General features: G+C 40.3%; 1 protein-coding gene across 2 annotated transcripts in view; it reads right to left on the reverse strand.

Annotated features, from left to right (window-relative positions):
* The window catches only part of gpc5.L (glypican 5 L homeolog), a 102,755-nt gene that overhangs the window by 58,568 nt on the left and 22,554 nt on the right, over positions 1 to 21,633 (reverse strand). The window contains exons 4-6 of one of the 2 annotated variants that reach the window (XM_018263913.2): positions 14,957 to 15,081; positions 14,606 to 14,665; positions 12,416 to 12,541 (exon numbers count right to left, since the gene is read on the reverse strand). In XM_018263913.2, coding sequence (XP_018119402.1) covers positions 12,416 to 12,541; positions 14,606 to 14,665; positions 14,957 to 15,081 — 311 coding nt within the window. The remainder of the gene's footprint in view (positions 1 to 12,415; positions 12,542 to 14,605; positions 14,666 to 14,956; positions 15,082 to 21,633) is intronic. The other variant, XM_018263914.2, reaches the window with a different exon arrangement.

Raw genomic sequence — 21,633 nt, forward strand, 5'->3', positions numbered from 1 at the left:
TACCCGCATCCGACCCGGGCCCGCTGCTCCCCTTTATTTATAGACCCTCCCACACAGTTATCTCATGTGTTAGAGCAGAGACACACGCTGCTATTTCGGGAGATTAGTTGCCCAGCGACAAATCGATTCTTCTTCGGGCAACTAATCTCCCTGAACTGCCTTCCCGTCGCCGATTGGATGGCACTCGGATCACTTTGGCTTTTCAAAATAGCCTGAAGTTTCCTCATGAGGCAACTTCAGGCCATTTTGGAAAACCAAGCGTTCCGAGTGCCAACCCGCCAGCGATTTACATTCTAGCCAACGGGAAGGAAGGCAGTTCGGGGACATTAGTCGCTGGAAGAAGAAGCCATTTGTCGCTGGGCAACTAATCTCCCGAAATAGCAGCGTTTGTCTGTACGGTTTTCCGTATAAGGGGTCTTACCATAATTTGAAGCTTTCTGGATAGCGGGTTCCCGGATAACATACCTGTAGCACTTAACCAATCTGTTTGGTATACTAGTCAGCAGTCTGATTGGCTAGCAGATTCCAAGCCCTTATTTGAATAGGCAAGGATCATTCTGGACTCAGTTATGCAGCACCTCCCTTGGTGCCAGCATAGTGTGTGTGTTTTTTGGAATATGGGTCAGTAAATAATATTATTTGCTAGAAAAGTTATTTGAAAAGCTTCAGAGCATTACACTGTTTCTATATGGCAACAATGCCAGGCAAATTGAATCCAGATCCAGGGAAATAGTGTTTGAAGTTGGTATTTTTCCCCTTATTAAATTCATATTTATTGCTTTGTAAAACTATTAGACTGGTAAATAAGAGGCTGTTAACAATATAAGGCAGAGGAACTAAAATAAACATTTGGAGTAGATATTAAGGCTGAAATGAAAGGAAGAATGGAGATTAGTGGGACTCATTAGCCTGAGGTGCGGATTTGTAATGCTTCTCAGTGGCTAAATATAGAACTAATAAAGTATATATTCTGACAGGGTGAATTAAAGGGATTTTATCAGGATGCATCATGCTACTTTTAAACCCTTTTTCAGATACTGAATAGCAGTGATCTGATGCCAGGGCTTTCAACTGGTCTCTTTTAAATGACCTAGATTGCTCTCTAATAAGGTAAAAAATAGTATATACATATATACCATGCAAAAAGACGTGGCAAATGGTGCAACTGCTAAATTATACAGGGTGCGTTTTTTACATAATTATATCCCACGCCCCTTTTTTCTGTGTTAGTACTTTTACGATTCCACAAAATAAAAGCAAAATTCTTAAAAGCCTAGAATCAATCCTAAGTAATACTGCTGTACAAATGTTGTGGTTCCTTGTATTTTCCTCCTTATGCAAAGAACTGTGTTATACACAGGTATGGGACCTGTTATTCAGAATGCTCGGGACCTAGGGTTTTCCGTATAACAGATCGTAATTTGGATCTTCATACCCTAAAGGGGTGTTTCATCTTTAAAGGCATACTGTCATGGGAAAACATGTTTTTTTCAAAACACATCAGTTAATAGTGCTGTTCCAGCAGAATTCTGCACTGAAACAGATTTTTTTAAATTCAATTTTGAAATCTGACATGGGGCTAGACATGTTGTCAGTTTCCCAGCTGCCCCAGTCATGTGACTTGTGCCTGCACTTGAAGATGGAACTACTTTCTGGCAGGCTGATATTTCTTTCATAGGAAAAAACATTTTTTTCAAAATGAATCAGTTGATAGTGCTGCTCCAGCAGAATTCTGCACTGAAATCCATTTCTCGAAAGAGCAAACAGATTTTTTTATATTCAATTTTGAAATCTGACATGGGGCTAGACATTTTGTCAATTTCCCAGCTGCCCCAAGTCACGTGACTTGTGCTCTGATAAACTTCAATCACTCTTTACTGCTGTACTGCAAGTTGGAGTGATATCACCCCCTCCCTTCCCCCCCCCAGCAGCCAAACAAAAGAAAAATGGGAAGGTAACCAGATAACAGCTCCCTAACACAAGATAACAGCTGCCCTGACTGGGGGCAGCTGGAAAATTGACAATATGTCTAGCCCCATGTCAGATTTCAAAATTGAATATAACAAAATCTGTTTGCTCTTTTGATGAAATGAATTCCAATGAAGAATTCTGCTGGAGCAGCACTATTAAATGATGCCTTTTAAAAAAAACTTGTTTTCTCATGACAGTATCCCTTTAAGTTAACTTTTAGTATGTTATAGAATGCCCAATTGTAGGCAACTTTTTAAATGGTTTTCATTTTTTTATTTTTCTATAGTTTTATAATTATTTGCCTTTTTCTTCTGACTCTTTCCAGCTTTCAAATGGGGGTCGCTGACCCCAACTAAAAAGCAAATGCTCTGTAAAGTTACAGATGTATTGTTATTGCTATTTTTTTATTTCTCATCATTCTAGTAAGGTCCTCTTCTATTCACATTCCAGTCTCTTATTCAAATGAATTCATGGTTGCTAGGGTAATTTGGACCCTAGCTACCAGACTACTTAAAGGCAAAGTCAACCCTTATTAAAAAAAAACTCTACCCCCCTACTCTACAAAGACCACCCTCCCTCCTTCCCCCCAGCCTAGTTGCTACCCCTAACTTTTTACTTACCCCTCGGTGCAGATTCTGTCCAGCAGAGTTCACAGCAGCCATCTTCTTTGGTAATCTTCGGGTCTTCTTCTGGCTCTTCGGGTCTTCTTCTGGCGCTGCTGCAATTTCAGTGACAGTTGCGCAGTTGTTCTGGACCAGGCAGACTGCTCCAACTGCACATGTGCCGATAAAGCACTTACTTCCCGGAGAACACCGAAGAGAAGAAGATGGGTGCCGTGAACTTTTTAAAATGTTTTATTATTTGGAGTTTATGGGAGATGTCCTTACTATAATTCTGAGCTCTCTGGATAATGGGTTTCTGAATAACAGATCCCATACCTGTAATAAGTGCATGGAACCCATATGCCATACACGGAGGCCCATTATTACAGGTCGAATTTTAGTGGCATTAAAATTTTGAAAGCACAATTACACAAATTTCCTCTAAAACTACGAATGCCATGAACGTTATTAATAGAGCTGAATATTAAAAGTATGAAAAGAAAAAAGCACTGTACGATGTGCTAAAAAAAAGATATGAAAACCTCAGTTTTTTTGACAATCACTAGTAAAGAAAAATTTGAAAGCCTCTAAAAGTTTGCAAGCCTAAGAAAACAGGTCCAATAGGATCAGAGCAGCTCCCATTGACTTCCATAGGACTCCTCAACTACCTTTATTTGCCAAAGTTTTGTATTTGAGTTTTTCGTGGTTTTTACACTTAATAAATCTTGAATTTTTAGGGTTTTAGAGAAATGTAAAAAAAAATAATTTTTAGAGAAAAAAATGTTATATGTGAAAAAAATAAATGCAAATGTTAGTAAATCGGCCCCATAGAGTCAAAGTGGGCACAGGTTACTAATGCAGCAATCGCCGTGCTTTAACTTCCTGCCGAATTCCTCGGCCATGATTGCTGTTTTTCTCAAGCTTTTCCATTCAGATGAGTGGCTCTGTTCAATCTGCATAACAATAGATGGGAAGATAGGAAAACAGAGATTCCTCTATGTGCTGCTATTAGGCCAGGAATCCTGTGTGCATGGTAACAGTACGGCACAAAGTTGGGATGTGAAGGACAGCAAGGCGGCCTGTGAGCTTGTTAATCGGGACATGATGGAATAAAACAATAGCTTACTTCATCCAATAACGTGATTCCCACCGGCTCTGCTCATTTTCACCAATTAAGCCGGGAATGGGAACATCTGACAGACAGAACATGCATCTCGTGTTTCTGACATGAGGAATGTGACAAATAATGTCTGTTATTCCAGTCCTGATGGCATCTGACAACAGTAAAAGCTATTCCTGCACCCGTGCATGAAGGGGCAGGCTCGCTATGCCTGTCTTGAACGGTGCCATCCATACCTTACTCCAGGACTAGAGAGACTGGTTAACAATGACACATACACTTGTCCTTGGAATACCCAGTAAACAGTTCTCTTCTTAACCCTGAAGCATATGATGTTAAGTGTCACATACAGTATTTCCAACCCTGTTGATACTATGATACATGTTTGCCCTATCATCTCTCACCTTGATTACTGTAACCCTCTACTCTGCTTCTCTGCTCCAGACACGGTGTCTTTGTTAGTCTTGAACGAATGCTGTTTGTAGTGCATCTGACTAGAGTCCTGCGCGGGTCCATTTTTTGGACCCGCAACCTACAGTCCCCAATCCGGACCCGCATTCTTACCCGCTTGGACCCGCTACCCGACCCGAAAGTACCTTATACGCAACCCGGACTCGCGACCCGCTGACCATCAAGAATCAGGAAGTGCTGTCATTGTAAACCGGAAGTGACATCATCGGAAATAGGCGTGATCAGGGGGAAAGGAGTAAAACAGGGCTTTGTGCTGACATTGTAAACCGGAAGTGACACCGGAAGTGACATCATCAGAAGTAGGTGTGTTCAAAAAAAGAAGGAAAATCGCTATTGAGAAGACCCGCGGCCCGACCCGCAAACCTGCTTAACCACGTTTATACCGCACCCGCACCCGCAGGGTACAGCAGGTTTTTTCGGGTAACCTGCGGGTACCCGACCCGCTGCAGGACTCTACATCTGACCCCATTACTCGCTCCTCTACTGCTGCCCTGCTGCATACAGCTGCCCACTGTAATTCAGCAATGCTAAGTTTACAACTTTTTGCTATTAGAGAGCTTTCCGGAACCCCACTCCTTGCCATAACTTGCTTTTGATTGTAGCAAAATATTTACTCTGTTTTCTGGTTCCTCTACCAAAAGCAGGCTGCAACTGCTGCTGCCTCAGGTGGCGGAGTGGCCAGGATCGCCCCTGGTACCTATTTATGTATGCAATGTTGGCAGAGCAACAAATGGGCAGGTTGTGGGTTTTCCCTGGCATACCTCTACAATGCATGGCATTCCGGACACTGAAGGCAGGAGCTCCAGAAGACACCAGATGATCTTGACTAATGTATAATGAATGATGTGCCATGCAGAGGCATGCCAGGGGATCCCCAGTATGAGATGTGCTCTGGGCCTTGGGGTGGCAAGAACACAGCTAAAGGCAAGAACATGGCTTTTCACCTTCCATAAGTACAAATGTAAGTCCTTAGGGAGAAATTTTGCACCCATAAGTACTCTAACACTTGCAGCTGTACCCATGGTGAACGATACACAGCTTGCTAGTTTTGTCACTTAGTTTCTTCCTGCATACGTATATGATCTTCGCCTATTTATCAGTTCTGCTTTGTTTTTCCGTAGGGTCAGTGCAAGAATCTAAAATTTTACCAACATAGTAGTAAGTATAAATTCTGTAGTTGTAGTATAGATCATGTAGGGGTTATAGGGGCTGTTTTTTTACAGGCTGAAGTGGCGCACAATAGGATTACATGCTAAACAGGTCCCCACATCGGATTATTAAAACCACGTGATGCTCTAAACAGTAAAAATGCTAAAACATCACATGCCATGTAAATCTTCAATCAGGTGACGGACGACGTGATTTTCCCTGATCAGAAATACACAAGCAACACTGCGTAAGGTATTGTATGCACATGTAATCTTTATGTCCCCACAATCATCCAGAAACTATAAAAATAATTGCTGTGGGTTACTGCTCCTGGACAAGCTTTATGCCTTTCATTACATATGTGGAAAATGTCTTTGAGTCTGGGAGAGCAGGGAAATACACACTGCAATTTTTGGGTTTTATATATGTTCATGGATGGCATTTGGCCTCTTTTAGGTCAGATCTGGCCAGATTTTGATCTAATTCTTTTTATGTCCATGGGTCAAATTTCCCCAATTAGAAATTAGGGCAGTTGGCTAAACCCCTGATGCCCATATCCCATGCTTAATAACAAAGGCAGTATTACAATCTGCAGTGGCTCCCCCTACTGGATTATTCCAACAGTGTTGTGCGCTAGTGATGTGCTGGCCAACCTCGCAACCCCTTTTGAGGGTCCGGGTTGAGCTCCTCTTCCTGCTCTCCCCGCCCGCCACCTTGCACTGCCGTCTTCCGACTTTATAGATGCGAGTCTGATCGCCCCGCCCCTTTTGTGACATCATCAGCGGGGCAGGTCGGCACGGGTCTATAGATGAAAGCCGAAGTCAAGCTCCAGCAGGTGTGGGTGGAGGGAGGGCAGGTTAGAGTCGGGTTTTACCCGACCCACACATCACTATTGTGCGCCATTAGCCTAATGACGGTCTATAATGGGCTGTGTGTACATTAGCCAAAATGTCTGGTTGCTAGTAATTTATTTGTAAGTATTTGTTTGAATCAGGCTGCTGACAGGTTTAAAGCAACTTAAAGCAAACAAATCATCTGAAAAGGATAAGTATTTAACTGCTTTTTTATATTAAGGTTTATATTTAACTACTGTGGTTTAATTTTTTTTTAAAAGGTTTTTTTTTTTTTTTTTTTTTTTTTTTCTGTCTTGGGTGCTAAACAGCAAAGTTTGGTGTGCTAGTGTGCTTACAGCAAGTTTGTCACAACCTGCTTTACTTTGCAGTTTTCCCTCCGTTTGAGGGGGTGGGGTTTGATTAGTTGCACCTGAACAGACTGTATAAATAGAACCCCTGGGACTCCAGTGGAGCTTGCTCTAGTGTTAGCTTCTCTTAAGTGTTTGCTCGTTAAGTGGGGGATCTGTAAGTGGAGTTACAAACAAGTGGGGGATCTGTAAGTGGAGTTACAAACAAGTGGGGGATCTGTAAGTGGAGTTACAAACACCGGAGTTGAAAACTAAAGGAGGTTCAAACTACTGTAGGTCAAAAGTTTGTTCTAAACCCTCATTTTTTTCTATATATTTATTTATATTTTTTCCTGTTTTGATCTGTAACTGGGATAATGAGTGCTAGCAAGATTGAAGGTCTGACTCAGTGCACAGTCTGTCATATGTATGCAGATTTGGAACAAGAGATCCAAAATGCTTACCTCTGTGGTGGATGTGAGCAAATTGCCACTTTGGAGGCTCAAGTTAGAGCACTAGAGCAACAAATTGCAACACTGCGGTCGATTGACAATCTTGAAAGGAGTCTTTTGCTCACTGAGCAGGACCTAGCGGGGTCAGATAGTTTGGGGGGAACAGAACAGCAGCAGGATGTTGAGGCAGCTAGCTGGGTGACAGTTAGAAAATCTAAGGTGGGCAAAAGGAAAATGGAGGCTGATCCGGAGATTATACATCGCAACAAATTTGCCAGATTGTGTGAAGATGATGGGAGTATGAACTCTGGATTGGCAATTCTAGATGGGGCTGATCTCTCTAACAGCCGGGAGACCAGTTTCTCTAGTAGTGGTGGGGGGGAGAGTAGAGTCAGGCCTAAGCAGATTGTGGTTGTAGGGGACTCAATTATTAGGAAAGTGGATAGGGTAATTTGTCGTCCGGATCGCTACAACCGAACAGTTTGCTGTCTACCTGGTGCCAGGGTTCGGCATGTGGTTGATCGGATAGACAAATTATTGGGTGGGGCTGGGCACGACCCAGCTGTCTTAGTGCATATCGGTACTAATGACAAAATAAATGGTAGATGGAAGACCTTAAAGAATGATTTCAGGGATCTAGGCTCTAAGATCAAGGAAAGGTCTTCCAATGTAATCTTTTCTGAAATTTTGCCTGTGCCACGTGCAAGTTTAGGAAAACAGCGGGAGATTAGGGAGCTTAATGCGTGGCTCAAGTCTTGGTGCAGGAAGGAAGGGTTTGGGTTCCTAGAGCACTGGGCTGACTTTTCGTTGGGGTACAACCTATATAGCCGTGACGGTTTGCACCTCAATGGAAGGGGGTCCGCGGTGCTAGGGGAAAGAATGGCTAAGAGGTTGGAGGAGTGTTTAAACTAGGCAAGAGGGGGGTGGGTGAGATAAAGGATTATGGGGAAGCTAGTGTAGACGGGGTAGTGGGGTTAGTAAGGGGTCATGGGGGAGGAGTGAGGGGGGCATACAGTTTACCAGCTAAGGAGGTCCCTCTGTTACAAGGAAAACAGAATAATACTAACTTAACGTATAATTCTTCACTAAGTAATGCACATTTCAAAAGTAAAAGTAGTAACCTCCGCTGTATGCTGGCAAATGCACGGAGTTTGTCAGGTAAAATGGGAGACCTAGAATTAATTGCATGCTCTAAAAATTATGATATAATTGGTATCACTGAGACCTGGTGGGATGAAACATGTGACTGGATTGTGAATTTAAATGGTTACACCCTTTTTAGGAGGGACAGAGGGATTAAAAAGGGTGGAGGAGTGGGTTTGTATGTAAAGCCTGAATTAAAGCCATGCGCTAAAGAAATAAAAATAGCTGGCACTGGTGAGGGTGTAGAATCACTCTGGGTAGAGATTTCGACTGGGCAAAAGGTATCAAAAAGAATTATCATTGGTGTATGCTATAAACCACCTCGTATAAGTGTCGAGTATGAAGCCCAGCTACTCTTGCAGATACAAGCGGCTTCACAGCTGGGTCAAGTTGTTGCTATGGGTGACTTCAATTATCCAGACATTGACTGGGGTAATGGGGTTGCTAAGACAGAAAAAGCTAGTAGGTTTGTAAATATGCTGAATGACAACTTTTTATTCCAGCTCGTTCAAGAACCTACTAGGAATAACTCTCTTTTGGACCTTGTAATAACTAACAATACTGAACTCATCTCTAACATTTGTGTGGGTGAGCATTTAGGGAATAGTGATCATAACATGGTCTCCTTTGAGATTCTGTTGCAGAAGCAATTCTATAAGGGAGTAACTAAAACACTAAATTTCAGACGTGCAAACTTTGACAGTATAAGGGCATCTCTGCAACATATTAAGTGGGAAATGCTTTTCACAGGGTTAAACACAGAACAAAAATGGGAAGTCTTTAAAATGCTGCTTAATAAATATACTTGTCAGTATATTCCACTTGTAAGCAAGGAACGTCGTTGCAAAGCAAAACCTTTTTGGTTCAATAGAAGCGTTGGTGTTGAGGTGGGTAAGAAAAGACGTGCTTTTAAGGCTTTCAAGTTAGCTGGTACAGCCGAAACATTTATAAGGTACAAGGAGGCCAATAAATCATGCAAAGAAGCTATAAGGCAAGCTAAAATTGCTATAGAAAAGGATATTGCAGCAAGCAGTAAAAAAATCCCAAATTATTTTTTAAATATGTCAATAGTAAAAAAATGAAGCAGGAAGGGGTGGGACCCTTACTATCAGAGGGGGATCAGCTGGTTGATGAAAACAAAATAAAAGCGCAGATTCTGAACTCGTATTTTTCATCTGTTTACACAAATGAAGAACCAGTAAGTGAAGGTTTCCTTCTTAACACTCCCAATTCTAGTAATACAACTAATGATGCATGGTTCACACAAGAAGAAATTCAAAAGAGACTTGAACAGGTTAAGATTAACAAAGGTCCAGGGCCAGATGGTATTCATCCCAGGGTAATTAGCGAGCTTAGCTCTGTGATTGCCAAACCTCTTTACTTAATTTTTCAGGATTCATTGAGATCTGGTATTGTGCCAAGAGACTGGCGAATTGCTAATGTGGTGCCTCTATTCAAAAAAGGATCCCGTTCTCAGCCTCAAAACTATAGGCCAGTTAGTCTGACGTCAGTATTAGGAAAGCTTTTCGAAGGGTTAATAAAGGATAAGATACTGGACTTCATAGCAAATCATAATACTATGAGTTTGTGCCAGCATGGTTTTATGCGTAATAGATCTTGCCAGACTAACTTAATTTCTTTTTACGAGAATGTAAGTAGAGACCTCGATTCTGGGATGGCAGTGGATGTGATTTACTTAGACTTTGCTAAAGCATTTGATACAGTGCCACACAAAAGGTTACTGGTTAAATTAAGGAATGTTGGCCTGGAACATAGTATTTGTACCTGGATAGCGAACTGGCTAAAAGATAGACTACAAAGAGTGGTGGGTAAATGGAACATTTTCTAATTGGACCAGTGTTGTTAGTGGAGTACCGCAGGGCTCTGTACTAGGTCCCTTGCTTTTCAACTTGTTTATTAATGACCTGGAGGTGGGCATTGAAAGTACTGTTTCTATTTTTGCAGATGATACTAAATTGTGCAGAACTATAGGTTCCATGCAGGATGCTGCCACTTTGCAAAGTGATCTGTCTAAACTGGAAAACTGGGCAGCAAACTGGAAAATGAGGTTCAATGTTGATAAATGCAAGGTTATGCACTTTGGCAAAAATAATATAAATGCAAGTTATACACTAAATGGCAATGTGTTGGGAGTTTCCTTAAATGAAAAGGATCTAGGGGTCTTTGTAGATAACACGTTGTCTAATTCTGGGCAGTGTCATTCTGTGGCTACTAAAGCAAATAAAGTTCTGTCTTGCATAAAAAAGGGCATTAACTCAAGGGATGAAAACATAATTATGCCTCTTTATAGGTCCCTGGTAAGGCCTCATCTGGAGTATGCAGTTCAGTTTTGGACTCCAGTCCTTAAGAGGGATATAAATGAGCTGGAGAGAGTGCAGAGACGTGCAACTAAATTGGTTAGAGGGACGGAAGACTTAAATTATGAGGGTAGACTGTCAAGGTTGGGGTTGTTTTCTCTGGAAAAAAGGCGCTTGCGAGGGGACATGATTACACTTTACAAGTACATTAGAGGACATTATAGACAAATGGCAGGGGACCTTTTTACCCATAAAGTGGATCACCGTACCAGAGGCCACCCCTTTAGACTAGAAGAAAAGAACTTTCATTTGAAGCAACGTAGAGGGTTCTTCACAGTCAGGACAGTGAGGTTGTGGAATGCACTGCCGGGTGATGTTGTGATGGCTGATTCAGTTAATGCTTTAAGAATGGCTTGGATGATTTTTTGGACAGACATAATATTAAAGGCTATTGTGATACTAAACTCTATAGTTAATATAGGTATGGGTATATAGAATTTTAATTAAAAGTAGGGAGGGGTGTGTGTAGGGATGCTGGGTTTTCATTTGGAGGGGTTGAACTTGATGGACTTTGTCTTTTTTCAACCCAATTTAACTATGTAACTATGTAACTATGTAACCAATCTTAGCAGGACACCTGCATAAACCAATGCCGGGTCTCCTGAAAATAAATAAGAAATTGCACATAATGCGTACCTTAATGGGGGCTTTCTTTTTTTAACAATACAGAGATGTGTGACAACAAGTTGATCTTATGTTGGCAATATATTAATGTGGATATAGGATTGTGGGTATTCCACACATATGATACAGCCATAGGAAAGGTGTTTGTGTGTGTGTACGCAAAGAATATAATGACGAACAATGAGCATCTATAGAGTAAGGGATAATCAGCAAAGATGTGCATACTTCTGACCTTTGGGTTCATGCCATTCTACTCTGCTTTAAGCTGCTTTTCTAGACAAGAGGATGTCAGTAGGTCACAGATTATTTAAATAAGCCCTTTAATATATATTAGCTGCTGGCCATCTCATCCCATATAGGTTTAGCCTCCAGAAACACCTCAGCCAAGCCTGATTTCATAGTCTGGAACACTAACACACTGCCACTGCTACTACATCCCAAATACATCTTTTTTTATTATGTAAGCTAAAAATGTCCTGACATTCATACTTCTCATAACCCCAGAGCTGTATCTGTCAGGGGCAGGGGGAAAGTATATAAAATGTAATATCTCTGGACAGTTACAATTCTCTAACATGCCAGGAAATCCATTAGGCATAATTGAACAGGATCCAAAATCTCCCTCTAAAAGGCAACAGATATCACTAGTAAACTTCATTTCAAGAATTCAAAGTCACAGACAAGGTCTGGGAACGTATAAAGGCACAGAGATTTAGCCAAATGCTTTTCCTTCTGGACATGGAACACTGAGATAAGTAAATTTTTTTTTATAATGCACATATTTTAAGTCATGCGACACACGTTACATCAGTAATCACTAAATATAACCACTGACATCCCTAAGCATTGTAAATAATTATATATCCAGAATGCTCGGGACCTGGGTTTTTTTTATGGATAACGGATCTTTCTGCAATTTGGATCTTCATTCCTTACGTGTACTAGAAAATCATGTAAACATTAAATAAACCCAATAGGCGGGTTTTTCTTCCAGTAAGAATTAATTATATCTTAGTTTGGATCAAGTACAATCTACTGTTTTATTATTAGAGAAAAAGGGAATCATTTAAAAAAAAATTTTGCAGGTTATTTATTGTGTAAGTTCACCAGAAGGGTTGAATTCAAAGCACAGATGGATACATTAACTGCTGGCAACACCCTTTTCAAGCAAATATCCACAGTAAATGATGGCAACAAGAGGAGGTAATTACTTTTTTTTCTAGTGGCTACTAGCAGGCTGGCAGTTATTAGATGGGTAGATGCAAAAAGTCATTACAACAATCTCCGTTGGAAAACAATAATATAACATAAAAATCTATATTTACCTTTCTACCACATCTTCTCCATCCCAGCAAGTGGATCCATCTCTCACTGCCAGATCGCCGCTGCACAACCGCTCTGCTAACGTGGCATAAAATGCTTTAGAATTTTCCATATACTTGATAAATTCACTGAAAATAGATTAGAAGGTAGAGTTAGAGAACTTAACTGAAGGGCAATTGGTTTTCAACTGAGCGAGCACATCTCCTCTATCAGATTTAAAAAGGTGGTCCACCTTTAATTTAACTTTTAATACGGTATGTTATAGAATGGCTAATTCTAATCAAATTTTTAATTGATCTTCATTTTTGCTTTTTTTATAGTTTTTGAATTAATTGCCTTCTTCTTCTGACTCAGAAGTGACCCCATCTAAACAACTATTGCTCTGTAAGGCTACACGTGTAGTGTAACTGCTACTTTGTATTACTCATATTTCTATTCAGGCCCTCTCCTATTAATATTATATTAATTCGTATTAAAATGAATGCATGGTTGCTATGGTAATTTGGACCTAATCAACCAGATTGCTGAAAACTGCAAACTGGAGAGCTGGTGAATAAAAAGCTAAATAACTCAAAAACTTCAAATAAAAAATGAAAACCAATTGCAAATTGTCTCAGAATATCACTCTCTACATCATACTAAACGTTAATACAAAGGTGAACAGCCCCTATAAGGCTACATACACACTGAGCGATCTCGTACCTTAAGTATGCTTTAGCAAGAACTGATTTGTATGTAGCTTAAAGTTAAGTGTAATATCTCGCCCTGGTGGTCTAGCAGGCTACGTGGTACCTCTTCCTCCTAGGGTGCGCGCGGCACGCACTTCAGAGTTTTTACACGCCATGCACATGATGTCATCACTATCGTTTGGCACGAAATTCTAATATTTAAAGGGCCTTTGCGCCCAAACGCATTGCCCTTTGTAGGTCTAACTTGTTTAGTATCTGGGTGTAATTCCTGTCTGTTTTGATTCCGGTTTTGATCCTTGCCTGCTGACTATTCTGAACTCTGACAATCCTGACCCTTGCCTGCCTGACTATTCTGAAATCTACCAGTACTGACCCTTGCCTGCCTGACTGTTCCATGAACTCTGCCTGTACCAACCCCAGCCTGATTGACCTTGCTTGAAGTCCGCCTGTACCAACCACTGCCTGTCTGACCCTGCTTGAACTCTGCCTGTTAGACCCTGGCCTGCCTGACTATGTTTTTTTCTATTACCTGAACTGTTGCCTTCTGTCCAAAACCTTGGAAACGCATGTGCCCCTTTGCTCGTAGAGAACATCTGCTTTGCTCCTCTCAAGGTAAGACCTGGCGGCATCTGAGTAGCTGAAGGCTCCTCTCGAGGCCAACGTCGGAAGATTGAGCCGTGACCAGGGAGCTTAGCACTTGTTCTGAATTTAGGGAGCTGTACGTGACACTAAGGCTCACATCCAATATAGTTGTCCAAGCCAAACAAACCTCTCACAAATGTGGTTCTAATGTTCTTGTTTCAATCCCATGTTGTTTATGTAGTAACAGTGCACACTTTCCAAGTACAGAAACCCACAGCAGCCAGTAGGAGATTAGATTTAATTGGTCTAGTACATTCAGAATGCTAAAAGAATATTTATTGAGGTGGGCTACTACAGTAAAAGTGTGCCATATTCTACATAAGCTGGAAAAAATGGCCTTCCTTGCATGTGGTTTTCTTAGGAGGGCCAGACACATACATAACTGCATGCCTGGCAATGTGCACTGCCGCTGACTAAAAGGCTTTCTGTATTGGGGTGTAGTTATTTCAGCTAGTTATGGCTGTGTTAGATTGTGCGAGGTTTCTCAGTTTAACTTATTCTTTATTACACATTCCACAAAAATGCAGTCAAAATAACGTGATGAGCTACAAGAGCTGAACTTACAAATGCGGGGGTCACGGTGAAAAAATAAGATGAAAGAAGTCTATTGTATGCAGAATTAATTAAACATGTTGAAATCTCACAGCTGAATCAACTGTGCCATTAAAAAAGAAGAGAGGACAGAGCCAAACAAAATGTTATCTAGCTGCAGGAGGTTGAGGCACACAAACATTCCGAACTGAGTGCTGGACCAGACAGAAGAGACGGAAAGGAGTGCTGGACCAGACAGAAGAGACGGAAAGGAGTGCTGGACCAGACAGAAGAGATGTAAAGTGAGCAGTCAGCCTAAGAATATCTTACCGAGAGACTCTCTTCATATTGCGAGGTCGGTCGTTCTTCGCAGCTTTCAAAGGCAGAGAGCTGTAGGCCCAACGTAAAGTAAGAGGTGTCCAGCAGAGGACATTTTTGTGGAGAAGAGCAGGAGATGAAGCAAAAGGGTTGAGAGAGAAATGAAAACAAGGCAAACAGTTCATTAGATAAAATATTTAACAGCACATGCAAAGGTCTTATAGTCAAAGCCACAGGAAAATGTTCTGTTGGAAATGGCATGCACAGTACCTTCAGGGGAGGTGAGCATAGTTATAGAATATACAATTGAACTGGAATACAAAATATCTCCAGCAGCAGGATGCTTCAGAAATAACAAGGTACCTTCTCAGATGACCAGAAGCTGGAAACTTTGTTACTTGGGGTAGTTTATCTTCCATATTCATCTGTACAATGACATCTGGGGAAGATTTGGCACTCTCCTGTAGTGGCCCACAGACCTTCTCTACCTGTGGAGGAAGGTAAGAATGAAAGCAGGCCCCAACTACAGGCAAAAGCTAATGTTCTCAGGGTGTTCCAGCTCAGACCTAGTGAGACATAAATAGGGATCAAGGTTTTCAAGAACACCACGTATCATATAATGGTGCCTTCTCATTAATGTGACAACACTTAAAAATTGGCCAGACATAGAAGGTATCTTAGACACCTTCAAATAACTTCTAATTTCAAAAATTATTTTGTGGGTTCCTGATAGGATTGATCATAGTCTGTGTGAAAGTTATAGAGACTTTGTTATCAGTATGGCCCAGTGCAGCTTACAATCTTTGATGTAAAGCTGTGGAATATATTGCTCACTATATAAATAAAGATAATAATAATGCCAACACATTTCCTATGCCTTTCTACTACAACCACTTCTTTAACTCATAAATATGTCATGTCCTAACTACATGAGTGAAATTCAGACTCATGATGTCACCATTGAGGCTGGAATTACATCACGTGTCCTTAAAGGGGTTCTTCACCTTTTCATCTAACTTTTATTGACATAGACAGTGCTGTTCTGAGACAATCTGCAATTTGCCTTTATTATTTGTGTTTCTTTTAATTATTTAGGTTTTTGTTCAGCAGCTTCCTGATTGCTAGGGTGCAAATTACCCAAGCAACCAGGCTGTGGTTTGAATGAGAGACTTGAATTGGAGCTGTCCTAACTGCCCTAACACTTTCTCCTGTTGCAATTAACAATATCCCTGTTGGTCATAACTACAGTGCTGCTGAAGTCTGGAGAAAGCTTCAGTCAATATATAAATAGAGATATGGAATGTTCCAGGCACAAAAAAATCTCTAACCCCATACTTTACTCTCTGATGTATCACATGTATTCTATATCTGACAGTTTCAAGAGATGGTTTAGCAACCCCCAATGTTAGTAATAGGGAATAAATATAAAAATAAATAAAGGCCGGTATTTTTTTCCCAAAAAAAGGTGGCAACCCTTTCTATACATGAGTTGTATAAACTAGAAAACATGTGCCCTCTGAGAGGGCTATAGGACCCCCATCCAGTAATTGTCTTGCTCATTGTTCATGCAGTAGGCTTCTGGTTATTATGATTTTGTAAGTATTAAGGCAATATAACCTGATTTAAAAGTAGAAACAAGTAGTACAAATATGTTTCTGAACATAATACAAGTATGGGACCCGGAATTGTCGGGACCTGGGATTTTCTGGATGACGGATCTTTCTGTAATTTGGATCTTCATACATGAAGTCTACTAAAATAAGATTTAACATGAATTTAACGCTCAGGAATTTTGTTTTGCCTTCAGAAGGGATTCATTATATCTCAGTTTGGATAAAGTACAAGGCACTGTTTTATAATTATAATAAAAGGGAAATAATTTTTCAAAATTTGGATTATTTGGATATAATGGAGTCTATGGTAGACTGCCTTTCTGTAATTAGAGCTTACTGGATAACAGGTTTACGCATAATGGATCCTATAGCTGTACCTCTTCACTTTAATACAGCTACATTTAATTATTCTCTGTCCAGAGAAGCTTAATGTAAATCCTGTATGTCACAGAGGAGTTCTATGACCATATACTGTAAAGGCACCAGGCTGAAAGCAGTGTTTTTATACAGGTCATATTTACATAGTTAAATTGAGTTGAAAAAAGTCCATCAAGTTCAACCCCTCCAAATGAAAACCCAGCATCCATACACACACTCCTCCCTACTTTCACATAAATTCTATATACCCATACCTATACTAACTATAGAGTTTAGTATCACAATAGCCTTTGATATTATGTCTGTCCAAAAAGTCATCCAAGCCATTTCTTAAAGGCATTAACTGAATCAGCCATCACAACATCACCCGGCAGTGCATTCCACAACCTCACTGTCCTGACTGTGAAGAACCCCCTACGTTGCTTCAAATGAAAGTTCTTTTCTTCTAGTCTAAAGGGGTGGCCTCTGGTACGGTGATCCACTTTATGGGTAAAAAGGTCCCCTGCTATTTGTCTATAATGTCCTCTAATGTACTTGTACATTACATTGTACATTGAAGTCATGGAACTTCAAAGTGACATCTAATATATTCATATGTTACAGGCGGTACATTATATATTATAATACACATGTGACATCACTGAGCTCTGGTTATAACAGATGACATCACTAAGCACCATATTTGGGCAGTAGGGCACACATACTTCTACAAAAGTGGTTATGTCTTAGTATAATCCATGTTTGAAGCTGGCAAAGCCAAACCTACTGATCTAGCCAAATTAACTACAGACATAGAGAAAAAAAAGGGACCAATGCCGGAAAATCCTTGCCCCAGTTCTCAAGGCACCATTAAATCACCATTAAAGGGGAACTAAAGTCTAAAATAGAATAATGCTAGAAATGCTGTATTTTGTATACCAAACATAAACATGAACTTACTGCACTAGAAGCCTAATTAAACAAATGATTTATGTTTTCAAGTTGGCTACAGTGGGTCACCACCTTGTAACTTTGTTAAACATCTTTGCAAGACTAAGACTGTGCACGTGCTCAGTGTGGTCTGGGCTGCTTAGGGATCATCATAAACAAAGCTTGAGTTCTGCATGGATGGGAAGTAAGGTGGGGGCTCCCCCTGCTGTTCATAAGTATGATTGTTTCCCTGCAGAGCAGTTAGGGTCCGTCTGACAATTTCTATCCATAGCAGTAAATGAAGGGAGAATTTCACTGTATACAGTCAGGTTTCTTATAAAAACAGTACAGAGATCGTCATAAATTATCAAAACAGCACCAGTCAAATAATATCTGCCATAGAAGCCGACACAGGAAGACATGATTAATAAACAGAATATGCAGACTGCACTGGGTCTGCAGATATGAATCTCTACACAGTCGCTGGCTGCTTTATAGGGAAACAAACAAAGCTGCTCGAGTTCTGATAAGTAAGGTGGGGGGCTCGCCCCTGCCGTTTGAATGTATGATCAGTTTCCCCACAGAGCAGTTTGAAGTTTCCTATCTGCAGCTGTCAGAGCAAGTAAAACAAAGGGGGAATTTCACTGCATACAGTCAGGTTTCTTATAAAAACAGTAAAAATTTTTTAATTAAAGTATATTGGAGATAGATGTCTTTTTCATTAAAGAAAGTAAAAAAGGGATTTTATTTGTTTGCCTTTACATCCACTTTAAACAAATTGTCCCAATACTCATGATTCATAAAATTCAGAAATGTATTCAATCAGCATAATAATAAAAATTAGTATATACTGACCCCATATGATCCACCGAATCTGGGCTTTACTGGCTTGTTACAATTTGAAATTCTCAGCTGATAACTTTTGCAGAATCGATGAATATCAGCACTGAGTAGTTCTGGGTTTTGTAAAAAATATATAAATGTATAAAATAACAACAGGGGATGCTTAACCTCTGGGTCAGGACATTAAAATGGGGCCTTGTGCTGTTTACAGGCCCGGATTTGTGGAAAGACCACCAAGGCCCGGGCCTAGGGTGGCAGGATTTTAGAGGGCGGCATGCTGTCCACCCACACCCACATTGGTCCAGAAATACTGGGGATGTGCGAATAAAGTGGAGGGGACGGGGGCGACGAATGACAGCAGGCCTAGGGGCACCCGCTATGTAAATCCGACCCAGGCTGTTTATGGCGGGTCTTTATAATCCACATTTATATAGTCACATGACATACAGACATAGGAGCCAATTTATCAGGCTTGATATTTTGTACCAACTGATGGGCATTTCCTATCTGACTATATTATTTCTGTGCTAGAAAGGCCAATGGGTGGATCGTAATGAAAGGCAGTGCAGGCCATTCGGAGAAGAACACATAAACATGCTGATGCCATCCTCTCCAGGGTCCATAAATAGGCAAATAAACTGCAGAATCTGTCTGAAGGGGCTGAATTGGCAGATAAAATCTGCCTGTGTATTGCCAGCTTAAAGGGGACCCATCACCCAAAAAAATAATTAAAATCCTATTTTATCATATTAGTCAAGCAAAATTAACTTTAATTGCACTATATAAATTATTTGAATCTTGTTTCCTTCAGTCTTGGAATTTATAATTACAGCAAGTAGGCAGGAGCCATTTTGTGGACACAGTTATTAAGACAGGCCTTGCATCAACTCAGAATCTTGTTTATGCACCAGAATGAGTGACCCAATGTCCATCCCCATGTACTAACTACACAATTGAATGGTGAAGAGAACAGGGGGAGTGTGTGGACAGAAGTGACATCTGGGAAGCACTGAATGGAAAGTGAAAGTAATTGTCTGTCCCGCCTCTATGCCTAAGGCATAGAGGAGGGGCAGACAATATTTGATTGACAGCTGAGAATTTTAAATGAGCTTACAACAGCTATGAACGCTTTAATAAAAAATATAAATTGGATTTCAAGTTTAATTTGAAAAGGACTTTTATTATAAAGATTTTTGTGTCTGGGTGACAGGTCGACTTTAAAGGGGGTGTTCAACTTCCAATACATTTTTCAGTTCAGTTGGTACACCAGAAATAAAGACAGCTGTTAGAATTGATACAATAGTTGTTAATACTCCAGAGATGCTGCTGAGAAATGTATCAACTAATGTAGCAAATTGTAACAGTTCCGAATCTGCACCTGAATTACTGAGCTGCCAGACTGAAACCCCAGAGACAGGAACGTTACACTTATAGATTTTGGAGAAACTGTAAAAAATAAAAAATGGAAATCAATTTAAAAAAGCAACTCAACTGAAAAATTGTTTGGAAGTTGAACAACCACTTTAAGGTTTCAATTGGTGATTGTTCTCAATACATTTTGAAAAGCTGAAACAGGTATTTACATTCATACATTGGATCGTTACAGATTTTTTGATAAATGGGGAACATATTTTGGTCTGGTGGGAATCTTTTCTTAGTTCACTGTTTGATCAATCTTTCCATTAATTTGGGTCTCCTGTCGGTTAAAGACAAATAATCAGTGGGGAAAAGCAAATATAAAAATGAGAGACAGTTGTATATAAAATGTGTGGTCATTTCATGAACACAAAACATCTACAATATGTAGTGAAGCAGATAAGTGTGTGTGTATGGGATCTGTTATCCGGAAACCCATCATCCAGAAAGCTCTGCATGAGAGGATTCTCGCCTCCCATAGACTCCATTTTGTAAAAAGGATTTCCTTTTCTCTGTAAAAATAAAACAGTACCTTGTACTTCATTCTAAATTATAATTAATCCTAACATGAGGCAAAACAATCCTATTGGATTAAGTTAATATTTTAATTATTTTTCAGTAAACGTAGGGCAGGTTTATTAAGGTTGGAGTTGTGTTTTGCACAAAAAATTCGAGTTTTCAAGGTTATTTTGGAGTAAAAAATAGATTTTTTGTTTTTTTCATTTTTAAAAAAAAAATAGCTTGAATCTGAAAATACACCAACTAAAACCTGTCAAGGTCATCTAGGAGTCATTGGCAGAGGTCCCTTGAACTATTTGAAACATGAATAGCCTTCATGATGTTCGAGTTTTTTTTTTTTTTGGAAGGTTTTGCTTGAAAACTAGATCAATTCGAGTTTTAGTGAAAAACTCGACTCGAGTAACTGTAACAGGAAGAAGTATGGAAGCAAAAGACAGAACTCTGTCTGTTAATTGGCTCATGTGACCTAACATGTATGGTATGTTTGTGTGCACCGTGAATCATAAGGTCCCAGGGGGGCGGGCCTTATTTTTAAAATGGCAGTTTCTATTTAGGATTACCCAATGGCACATACTACTAAAAAAGTATATTGTTATGTAAATAGTTTATTTACACAAAGCAGGGTTTTACATATGAGCTGTTTTATGTAATATCTTTTTATAGAGACCTACAGCGCCGGATTTCATTGACGGCCGCGCGGTCTGAAAAAACGCCGGCACAGCTGCTGTAATTGAATGGGGACGCACACATCCCCATAATGCGGCTGGGCAGCATGCCACCCCTATTTTTTTGCCGCCCTAGGCCCGGGCCTATGCGGCCTTGCCGCAAATCCGGGCCTGGAGACCTACATTTAGTTTTCCTTTTAATATATGGAGATCCAAATAACGTAAAGATCTGGAAAACCCCAGGTCCTGAGTATTCTGGATAACAGGTCCCATACCTGTATATGTAAGGAATATTACATCCCTTCAAGGAGGGCCGGAGTTGCAGCCATTTAGATATACAGTAAGTGCCTTATTGCTAGTGGTCTCTGCCCTAAATAAGCCTACATCTCCATTTTTTTCATCTTTTTCTGAAATTGTTGAACACTGGACAACCTGCAATCAATGAATATAGTTGGTAACAGCATGACTTATTAACAGTGGGCAGCACAGTAGGACAGGTGCAGGAAACATACAGTTATTTCAATCAGTATCAGCCTAAGTGGTGTCTGAGCTGCTCTTCTCTCCTGAGCTCAGTGACGTCTGCTGGACATTCTCTGCTCAGAGAGAGAGAATATTTGGCAAGCACAACACTAGGACAACACAGAACTAGACGACACACCGAAGAGACAAGCCTGACGTTAAAAAAAGACTACTGGCG

Source organism: Xenopus laevis, chromosome 5L, assembly GCF_017654675.1.
Source record: "Xenopus laevis strain J_2021 chromosome 5L, Xenopus_laevis_v10.1, whole genome shotgun sequence".
In the NCBI taxonomy this organism is placed as follows: domain Eukaryota; kingdom Metazoa; phylum Chordata; class Amphibia; order Anura; family Pipidae; genus Xenopus; species Xenopus laevis.